This window comes from Phoca vitulina, unplaced genomic scaffold, assembly GCF_004348235.1.
Source record: "Phoca vitulina isolate PV1807 unplaced genomic scaffold, GSC_HSeal_1.0 scaffold4, whole genome shotgun sequence".
NCBI classification, from domain to species: domain Eukaryota; kingdom Metazoa; phylum Chordata; class Mammalia; order Carnivora; family Phocidae; genus Phoca; species Phoca vitulina.
In genome coordinates, this window is record NW_022589707.1 from 11170834 (window position 1) to 11181887 (window position 11054).

General features: G+C 46.7%; 1 protein-coding gene across 1 annotated transcript in view; it reads left to right on the forward strand.

Annotated features, from left to right (window-relative positions):
• LOC116630432 (solute carrier family 23 member 1-like) overlaps positions 1 to 11054 on the forward strand; it is a 46444-nt gene that overhangs the window by 34346 nt on the left and 1044 nt on the right. Inside the window, exons 5-11 of the mRNA XM_032401168.1 lie at positions 1177 to 1358; positions 2262 to 2382; positions 3448 to 3604; positions 4432 to 4685; positions 9029 to 9193; positions 9602 to 9710; positions 9807 to 9902. Coding sequence (XP_032257059.1) covers positions 1177 to 1358; positions 2262 to 2382; positions 3448 to 3604; positions 4432 to 4685; positions 9029 to 9193; positions 9602 to 9710; positions 9807 to 9902 — 1084 coding nt within the window. The remainder of the gene's footprint in view (positions 1 to 1176; positions 1359 to 2261; positions 2383 to 3447; positions 3605 to 4431; positions 4686 to 9028; positions 9194 to 9601; positions 9711 to 9806; positions 9903 to 11054) is intronic.

Here is an 11054-nt window from a genome sequence, read left to right on the forward strand (position 1 = left end):
GTCTCCCTCTCCCTGCCTCTCTCCCTGCTTGTGCCCCCCTCAAATAAATAAATATCTTTAAAATAATAAATATGAAGACACATAGAGATTGAAAGTAAATGGATGGAGAAAAATATACCATGTTAACACTAATCAAAATAAAGTAGGAGTTGCTCTATGACTTTCAGAAAGAGCAGACGTTAAAACAAGGAAAAGTTATCAGGGATAAAATGGAATGCATAACATCCAAACTAGAAGAGTAAGAAAGGAGGCTTTAAGTAAATTTAATCAGTCCAGTCGATCAGGGGTTGGCAAACTACAGTCCATGAACCAAATCTGGCCTGCTGCTTGTTTTTATATAGCTCACAGGTTAAGAATGGTTTTACACTTTATTATTTTTTTTTTAATTTTATTTATTTATTTGACAGAGAGAGACACAACGAGAGAGGGGACACAAGCAGGGGGAGTGGGAGAGGGAGAAGCGGACTCCCCGCTGAGCAGGGAGCCCGATGTGGGGCTCGATCCCAGGACCCTGGGATCATGACCTGAGCTGAAGGCAGATGCCTAACGACTGAGCCACCCAGGCGCCCCCCAAGAATGGTTTTACACTTTAAATGGTTGAAAAAGAAGACTACTTTTTCATGATGTGTCAGAATTATATGAAATTCTAATTTCAGTGTCTACACATGAAATTTTATTGGAACACAGCGAGGCTCATTTGTTCACATCTTGTCTGAAAAAGTTTCAACAGAGCCCATATGGCCCATCAAGCCTAAAATATTCACTATGTGGCAGAAAAAAAATTTGCCATATCTTGCAATAGAAAGTGGGAACACAGAAAAATAAAGCCGCAAGAGGTTCAACACGCTATGGAGTGATGTCAGTTAACATCATCATCATCACTGTGACCAGTAAATACTTTTGAAGGCTATTTCCTGAAAACCTCCAAATGAAGTGAAAATGTCCAACAAGTAGTTGGAAATCCAGAGCCGGAGAGAGGAGCAAGAACAGGGCTCTCCTTGCCTCCATTGCTCTGGGGTTCGGGTTTGATCCTGCACTGCTTTTGTGTGTGCCACCTGGGGGGGCCCGGGTTAGAAGTGGGCTGCACAGCTGGGTTTGCCATGATGGCTGGAACTGGGCTGAGGCCCACAGTCCCTGCAAGCTTCAGGGCGTCTGAGCTGTACTTTCTCTCTTCAGTTGCAGGGCGCCATCATGGTCGCTTCCTGTGTCCAGATGCTAGTGGGATTCTCAGGCCTCATTGGGTTTCTCATGCGCTTCATTGGCCCCTTGACCATCGCTCCAACCATCTCCTTGGTGGCCTTGCCTCTCTTTGATTCTGCGGGCGATAACGCTGGGATCCACTGGGGAATTGCTGCCATGTAAGTGCTCTCTGGGAATGGAGTGTCAGCTCAGTTCTTTCTGGTGGAAGATTACCCAGTAGAAATAATGTGTTCTGGATATTGGCAAACTCTTGTGGTTTACAGATAGTTTCATAAACATTATGATACCTTAAAAAGTGGTGAAATTGCCACCATTAATTATTACTACTATTTATTACATTATTAGTCCTCAGAAACCGTAAGTTAATGACAGGCGGTATATAAGAATACTTAGTGTTCACAAAACATTGATACTGCGGGTCCTCTGCCTGCTAGGTTTTCACGGAGCCAATGTTTGTAAACCTCTGGTACCTGGGAAGGGTGCAAAGACATCGCTCCAGCTCTCAGTAATCTTATAGTGTAGGAGAGAGATGAGCCTCGGGTCCAAGGAGCTATGACACCAGGAGACAGTGATGAGCATCATAGAATGCTGTGCATGGTCCAGGGCAGGGGGTGATGACAGCCAACGGGGAGGATCAGGAAGGCTTTAGGGAAAAAAGAGGCCTTAGGCATTTCCACAGCGCTGTGAAGGGACTTGTGGTTGGCACTGGACATGCTCATTCACGCCGCGGTGACGGTCTGACCACGGGGACAAGGACTTGCACAATGACCTGGGAGAGAAGACAGACTCCGACTCGGGCCTCATGGCTCCACCTGCTGGGATCTGTCCAGCTGCTGACCCTCCGGGAGTAACAGCCCCCCTTCCCGGTATTCCTCTCTAACCACCAGCAGCTCTGAAAGGGACCAGCCCACCATCTCAGGGATGGGGCCTGCCTCCTTGGGGACGCTCCCAGTGTGGCCCAGCCACCCCGTCCCGGAGACGCGTGGTGGCTCAGCTTCCTGGACCCTTGCTCAGGACGAGCCCCAGCTTGCCAGGCTGGGCATGGCTTGTTTCTGTTTCAGGACCATCGTCCTCATCGTACTGTTTTCTCAGTACCTGAAAAACGTCGCCGTGCCCGTGCCAGTTTATGGAGGAGAGAAGAAGTGTCACATGTCTAAGTTCTACCTGTTTCAGGTCTTCCCGGTAAGAAGCACCCCTGCCCTCTTCCCTTCTTAGTGGACTCGCCCCCGGAGAGTGAAGGGCAGCCTCTCGCACTCCCAGTAGGTTCCCAAAGCAAATGCTTCCCCGTGTGCAGGGTCTCTCCTCCCTGACCCCCACTCCTCCACTGTAGAAGGAGGCTGAGGGGAGCCCCGCCGGCCATGGGAATGTTCCCTGGCTGTTGGTGTAATGCCGTCCCCGTCGCTCCGCAAAGCTTCTCATCCCGGAGCAGAGAACCCTGCCCTAGGTCGCAGCTCTGGGCACCCGTGTGGGACATCCTTGTCACATGTTCCTGGGGCCGTCCCCATAGCAAGGTTCACGGCTAATTATACAAAACTGAGGACCCAGTTGCTCAGATCAAGTTCTCGGTGGCTTGTGGGTAACCCGGATCCCTCGTGACAACACTGGTCCCTCGCTTTTCAGACATTCCTCTGCTGGATTTGCATCTTGGTGTTAGTTTGTGTGGCTGCCAACCACACAATACGTTTTCAGGTTTAATTTAACTGTGAGCTACATTTCACGTTGTAAAAAGATACTTCCACATATCACTGATCGCTCACCGCCCTGCAGGCTGGTGGTTCTACCATTCTGCATGCACAAGAATCACTTGAGGACACTGCTAAAAATACACCTTGCTGGGGTTCTGCCACCAGGGATTAAATATCAGTAAAGCTTCAGGCTCTGTAGAGCACTGATTGTCATTCTATTGCACAGACGAGGAAACTGAGGCTCGGAGAGTTTGATCCAAGGTCATGTGACCAGCCAACAGTGGAAGGGGAGACAGACAGTAGTCCTTCGGACCCAGGCTGTGCCTATTCTGCTAGACCTTTCTGCCTCTATTTGACACAAGGTTTTCCGTGGTTTATATCCTACATTTCTTTAACGTGCTAATGATGACACAGATTGCGGTGGTCATTGCAAGGGCCAGTAGCCCAGCATCTCCTCACTTCAGAGAGCCTCCCCGACCTCCCTCCCTGGCCCAGCACCTCTGGAAGGTGTCGGCAGGGGCTGGGGCCCTGGGCTGGGTAGTGAAGGGATTTCCCTCTGCAGGTGCTGCTGGCGCTTTGCATCTCGTGGCTTCTCTGCTTCGTGCTCACAGTCACCAACGCCCTTCCTACAGCCCCCACCGCCTATGGGCACCTGGCCCGCACTGACACCAAAGGCAATGTGCTGAGCCAGGCTCCTTGGTTTCGCTTCCCTTACCCAGGTAATGAGAAGATAGGGCTCCTTTCTGCCAGGGACACGTGTTTTCCAGGACTGTCCATGGGGTCAAGGGCACTGAATGGAGAGTTGAATAGAGCCAGGGGATAGATCTCCTCCAAAAGATCTGACAAGGAAGAGCAGGCCCTAGGGGGTCCATGTGAGACCACTAAGAGAAGGAGGAGACCCTTGGGTTGTCCTAAGAATCCTCTGGGGGTGTTAGACCAAAGGCTCCCACTCCTGGACCTTCTTCTCATCCCCTCCTCCATGATACTCAGAACCCATGGTCTGAGAGCGGGCAGATCAGAGAGGTCTCGACCTTCTAGCCAGACCTTTGGGAGTCTTCCTGGATTAGTTGGATTCTACCCAAGGGAGCCTTGGGCTGACTTAGAACATTTCTAAGTCAGATACTTAAAAAATATGAGGTCAAGGCCATCCCCTTAGCCCACTTCTGGTTGCCTTTCCCAGCACTTTTGGCTCAGGGGTATTAATAACCAGGTCCAGGGAGGGCTGGCCTGGCCCCGTGGACTGTGGAGCTCGTTCCTCCCTGAATAAGAATCTCTGCCTCCAAATGCTTCAAGATCTGCCCAGGAAGGGGCCCTGCTGTTGGCTGTTTTTGCGCACAGTGACCTCAAGGTCTGTGTGTCTGACCTGCCCTCGCGGAGGAACGGTTGGGCAGGAGTCCAAGCCAAAGCCTCTGGGCAGTTGTGGGGTTGGGAGATACACTGCCTGGTCTTTCAAGCCTTCCAAAGACCCCCTCCAGCAGAGAAGTTATTTTGGGCTCAGCAACCTGTTGTCTTCTGGATTAACGTTCCCTCTGCCTCGTTCTTGCAGGACAGTGGGGCCTCCCCACCATCAGCCTGGCTGGGGTCTTTGGGATCATTGCGGGGGTAATCTCCTCGATGGTGGAGTCAGTAGGCGATTATTATGCCTGTGCCCGGCTGGTGGGGGCCCCACCCCCTCCGAGGCACGCGGTCAACCGTGGCATCGGCATTGAGGGTCTTGGCTGTCTTCTGGCGGGGGCCTGGGGTACAGGGAACGGCACCACCTCCTACAGCGAGAACGTCGGGGCGCTGGGCATCACCAGGGTAAGTCTGCCGCCCGTGACCTTAGGCTGGGTGCCTGCATCTGTCATCCACCTGTTGCTGCAACAAATTATCACAAATGCAGTGTTTTCAAACAACTCGGATTTGTCATTCTCTTAATCCGGAGTTCAAAAGTCCAACACGGGTCTCAGGGAGCTAAAATAAAAATATTGGCGGGGCTGTGTTTTCGTTAGCTTTGATGCAGGTCTTTGTTTCTTGTTCCTTATGAGGATTATAAACACAACCAAAAAATTCATTTTGATGTGGTAAATCCTTACCGCATGTCTTGTCAGGAAGGCATTTAAATAAATAAGCTCTTAGATTGGAAAGAACAATAAGCAAAGGCAGGATCTGCTACTTTATCACTGCTGCATTAGTGAATTCAGTAGTTGCCACTTTTTAAAGATACTTAAAAAATACTTTTAATTGTGGTTAAAGACGCATGACATAAAGACTGAAATCTGCACCCATCAAACAACTCCTTATTCTCCTTTATCCCCAGCACCTGTCAACTAGCATTCTAGTTGCTGTTTCTATGAATTTGACGACTCTAGGGACTTCATCCTACAGTATTTGTCTTTCTGTGACTGGCTTATCTCACTTAGCAGAATGTCCAGGACTGTCCACAGACAGTCCAGTAATATTCCACTCCATAGATATACACCGCATTTTGTTTATGCCTTGTGTCTGGATTTCATTGTAGCTCCTCTCTGTGGCCCTTACAGCCCTTTATGGTGGAGCCCTTGCCTTGCTCTTCATCCATCTCCTATGTGTCTCTCTGTCCCCCTGCACTCCAGACACATGGATTTTCCTTCCCGCCTCCTCCCCCGTAGCTTTACTGAGATATACTTGATTATAATATAACATTGTGTAAGTTTAAGCTGTACAGTGTGTTTATTTGATACTCTTCCATTTTGCCATGTGATGACCATCATTACCTAACACTCCCATCACGTTACATAATTACCATTTCTTTTTTTTTTTTTTTTTTTTTTTGTGGTGAGAACGTTTAGGATCTACTCTCTTAGCAACTTTCAAGTGTGTAATTCGGCTTTGTTAACTATAATCACACTATTGTACATTAGGTCCCCAGAACTTACTCATCTTCTAACTGGAAGTTTGTACTCTTTGACGAACATCTCCCCATTTTTTCACCGTGAAGACCCTAGTAACCACCACTCTACCCTATTTCTGTGAATTTAGCTTTTTTATTTTTTTACTTATTTTATTTATTTTTTTTAAGAGAGAGAGAGAGAGAATGTGTGAGCAGGGGTGGGGAGGAGCAGAGAGAGAGGGAGAGAAAGAGAGAATCTTAAGCAGACTCCGTGTCCAGCATGGAGCCTGAGGCGGGACTCAATCTCACAACCCTGAGATCATGACCTGAGCTGAAATCAGAGTTGGACACAACCAACTGAGCCAGCCAGGCGCCCTGATTTTAGCTTTTTTAGACTCCACATATGAATGGTACCATACGATATTTGTCTTTCTCTGACATATTTCACTTAGCATAATGCCTTCAAAGTCTATCCATGTTGTTGCAAATGGAAAGATTTCATTTTTTATGGCTGAATAATATTCTTCTGTGTGTGTGTGTGTGTGTGTGTGTGTGTGTACACACCACATTTCTTTCTCCACTCATCCATCATTTAGGTTGTTTCCATGTCTTGGCTGTTGTCAATCATGCTGCAATAAACATGGGTTGCAGATATTTTTTCCAGTTAAAGTTTTGGTTTCTTTGCGTAAATACTCACAAGAGGAATTGATGGATCATATGGTAATTCTATTTTTAATTTTTTGAGGAAAAGCCATGCTGTTTTCCATAGTGGCTTTGCCAATTTATGTTCCCATCAACAACACACAAAGTTTCCCTCTTCTGCACATCTCTACCAACACTTGTTATTTTTTATCTTTTTTATAACTGAATCTAACAGATGTGAGGTGATATTTCATTGTGGTTTTTTTTTTTTTTTAAGATTTTATCTATTTATTTGACAGAGAAAGACACAGCTAGAGAGGGAACACAAGCAGGGGGAGTGGGAGAGGGAGAAGCAGGCTTCCCGCAGAGCAGGGAGCCCGATGCGGGGCTTGATCCTAGGACTCTGGGATCATGACCTGAGCCGAAGGCAGACGCTTAATGACTGAGCCACCCAGGCATCCCTCATTGTGGTTTTGATTTGCATTTCCCTGATGATGAGTGATGTTGAGTATCTTTTCGTGTGTCTGTTGGCCATCTGGATGTCTTCTTTGGAGAAACGTCTGTTCAGTTTCTCTGCCTATTTTTAAGTCATTGTTGTTGTTATCATTGAGTTGTATAAATTCTTTATACATTTTTTATATTAATCCCTGATCAGATAGATGGTTTACAAATATTTTATCCCATCCTGTAAGATGTCTTTTTATTTTGTCAATTGTTTCCTTTGCTGAGTAGAAGATTTTAGTTTGATGAAGTCCCATTTGTTTACTTTCGCTTTTGTTGTTTGTACTTTTGGTGTCATACCCCCCAAAATTGTGAAGACCAATTTCAAGGGGATTTCCCCCTCTGTTTTCTTCTAGGACTTTCATAGTTTCAGGTCTTACATTTAAGTCTTTAACTCATGCTGAGTTAAATTTTTTGAGTGGTGCAAGGTAGAGGTCCAATTTCATCCTTCTGTATGTGGTTCTCTGGGTTTCCCAACCCCATTTATTGACGTGACTATCCTTTCCCCCATTGAATATGCTTGACTTCCTTGTCAAATATTAGTTGACTATATATGCATGGGTTTATTTTGGGGCTCCGATTCTGTTCTGTTGGTCTATGTAGACACATATTTATGCCAGGATCATACCGTTTTAATTACTACAGCTTTAGAGTATTGTTTGAAATCAGGAAGTGTGATGCTTCCAGTTCTATTCTTCTTTCTCAGGATTGCTTTAGCTATTCAGGGTCTTTTGTGTTTACAGACAAATTTTAGGATTTTTTTTCTATTTCTGTGAAAAATGCCATTGTGTTTTTGTTAGAGATTGCTTTGAATCTATAGATCGCTTTGGGTAGTATGGACATTTTAACAACATTAAACCTTATCCATGAACACAGGATATCTTTCCATTTGTTTGTGTCTTCTTCAATTTCTTTCATCAGTGTCTTATAGTTTTTAGTGTACAGATCTTTACCCCCTTGGTTAAATTCATTCTTAAGTATTTTATCATTTTTGATGCTATTGTGACTGGATTGTTTTCTTTATTTTTCAGATATTTTGTTGTTAGCTTATAGAAATGCAACTGGTATGTTGATTTTTCTATTCTGTGACTTTACTGGTTCATTGATTGGGGCTGATTGGTTCTTGGTTGAGTCTTTAGGATTTTCTCTATATAAGATCATATCGTCTCAGCTGTCATTTTGGCTTTCACTGTGTTGAGGTATGTTCCTTCTATACCCAATTTATTGAGAGTTTTTATCATGAAAAGATGTTGTATTTTGTCTAATGCCTTTTCTGCATGATTTTACAGTTTTTATCTTTCATTTTGTTTATGTGGTGTATCACATTTATTGTTTGTGCATGTTGAAACATCCTTGCATTCCAGGGATAAATCCCACTTGGTCACAGCATATGATCCTTTTAATGGGCTGTTGAATTTGGTTTCCTAATATTTTTTAAGAGATTTTATTTATTTGAGAGAGAGAGAAAGAGAGCACATGCACAGAGAGGGAGAAGCAGGCTCCCCACTGAGCAAGGAGGCCAACACGGGGCTCAATCCCAGGACCCTGAGATCATGACCCAAGCCGAAGGCAGATGCTTAACCAACTGAGCCACCCAGGCACCCCTGGTTTCCTAATATTTTATTGAGACTTTTAACCTCTATATTCATTAGGGATATTGGCCTGTAGTTTCTTAGAATATCGTTGTCTGGCTTTGGTATCAAGGCAATGCTGGCCTTGTAAAATGAGTTTGTGAAGTAAGTATTATTCATTCCATTTGGTAAATTTGGAGGCTATTTGGAGAGGTTAAGTAATGTGCCCAAAGTCACACAGCTAGTTAGAGGCAGAGCTGGGGTGGGCTATCACATGCCCATTTTTAAGCACTGGGCCACTGCCTTCCGAGAGAGACCTTTTGCCTCACTGGCAAGGCTTCTTAGGGGAGGAGCACTTGAGTCAGGACTTTAAGGCAGGGATAGAGCAGTGAGTGACGAGATGAGGCCAGAGGCCAGGACACAAGGTCACACCCTCATCCTTTCCAACCCCATGTGCAAGTAAGGGGGCCATTTTGGGGTCATGTTGTATGGCTCTTACAAGTCCCCTGGAGTGTTGTTTGTAGAGCAAGGCAGAGACCTGCTGAGCATCTCATCCCTCAATCCCCTGAGCCCCGCAGGTGGGGAGCAGGATGGTGATGGTTGCTGCTGGCTGCTTGCTGCTCCTGATGGGCGTATTTGGGAAGATTGGGGCTGCCTTTGCCACCATCCCAACCCCTGTGATCGGAGGCATGTTCCTGGTGATGTTTGGGGTCATCACCGCCGTGGGGATCTCCAATCTGCAGGTGAGGCAAGGTGCTCCTAGAAGAGCAGCCAGGGAATCTCTTGAAAGGAGCCCAAGGGGATTGCGATGGGGGGAATAGGGCTGGGGCTGAGTGGAGGAGAAGGAATCATTGGTCCCAGAAACCACAATGGCTTCCAAATGGAAGACAGAAGTAGCCAGAAGCATCCAAACTTCTGAAAAACAGAAACTGCATCAGTTTGAATTGGGTCATTCAGACCACTCAACTCCCAGGGCCAAGTGGGAATCGGGGCCTGGCTTGCCCACTGAGTGTGTTGCTCGGAGTCCAGCCTCAGTATCCCCCCACCCCTGGTGGCAGTGGGAGGGGAGGGGGCACTTGGAGGGGAGTTAGATTGCTATGCAGAACAGGTGCTGATGACTCTGGGCTTCCATGGTGGCCTCTCTCCTGCAGTATGTGGACATGAACTCATCCAGGAACCTCTTTATCTTTGGCTTCTCCATCTACTGTGGGCTCGCCATTCCCAGCTGGGTGAACAAGAACTCTGAGACGCTCCAGACAGGTGATTCTCTGTCTTCTAAACTGTGACCACTCCAGGGGCAGGGTCAGTGGGGACCTTGGTCCCTGGGAATCCCTGTTACTTTTGTCTTCACTCTAGGGATTCTCCAACTGGACCAGGTCATCCAGGTGCTGCTGACCACGGGCATGTTTGTTGGTGGATTTCTGGGCTTTTTCCTGGACAACACCATCCCTGGTAGGGCTCGCCTTCACTCTGTAGGCTGGTGGTGTGGGTAGATAGGCAGCATTTGGGCCACCCACATGGCTTCTCTGACCCTTATTACCATGTCAGGCTGACCACAGCATATCCTGAGCAGGCCCTGCCTCTGGGTGGGACATACAGGCCCGTATTAGCTTTCTAGGGCTGCCATAACAAAACACCCCAGACCGGTTTAAAAAGCCAAAGTGTATTTCCTCACAGTCTGGAGGCTAGAAGACTGAGATCAAGGTGCTGGCAGAGTTGGGTTCTCCCGAGGCCTCTCTCCTTGGCTTGCAGATGGCCGCCTTCTTGCTGTGACCTCACGTGGCCTTTCCTCTGGGTGGGTGCATCTTTGGTGTCTCTCTGTGTGTCCTAGGCTCTTCCTATAAGGACACTAGTCAGATTAGATTAGGGCCCACCCTAAAGACCTCATCTTTAATGGAATCACCTCTTTAAAGGTCCTATCTCCAAATATATTCACATTCTGAAGTAGGGGGGTTAAGGCTTCAACCTATGATTTTTGAGGGGACACAATTCAGCTAAACAGGGCCCTAAGGTGAGAAACACACTAGAAACAAAAACAGCTAAGAGCCCAAAGTCTGGTTGGTGAGAGAGAGAATACATGTATTCTTTCTTTCTTTCTTTTTTTGTAAAGATTTTATTTATTTATTTTGAGAGAGAGAGAGAATGAGAGAGAGAGAGCACATGAGAGGGGGGAGGGTCAGAGAGAGAAGCAGACTCCCCGCTGAGCAGGGAGCCCGATGCGGGACTCGATCCAGGGACTCCAGGATCATGACCTGAGCCGAAGGCAGTCGCTTAACCAACTGAGCCACCCAGGTGCCCTCTTCCTTCCTTCCTTCCTTCCTTTCTTTCTTTCTTTTTCTTTCTTTCTTTCTTTCTTTCTTTCTTTCTTTCTTTCTTTCTTTCTTTCTTTCTTTCTTTCTTCTTCCTTCCTTCCTTCCTTCCTTCCTTTCTTTCCTTCTTCCTTCCTTCCTTCCTTCCTTCCTTCCTTTCTCTCTCTCTCTCTCCCTCCCTCCCTTCTTTCTTTCTCTCTCTCTTTCTTTCTTTTTCTTTCTTTCTTCCTTCCTTCCTTTTTTTTCTCTCTCTCTCCCTCCCTCCCTCCCTTCTTTCTCTCCCTCCCTCCCTTCT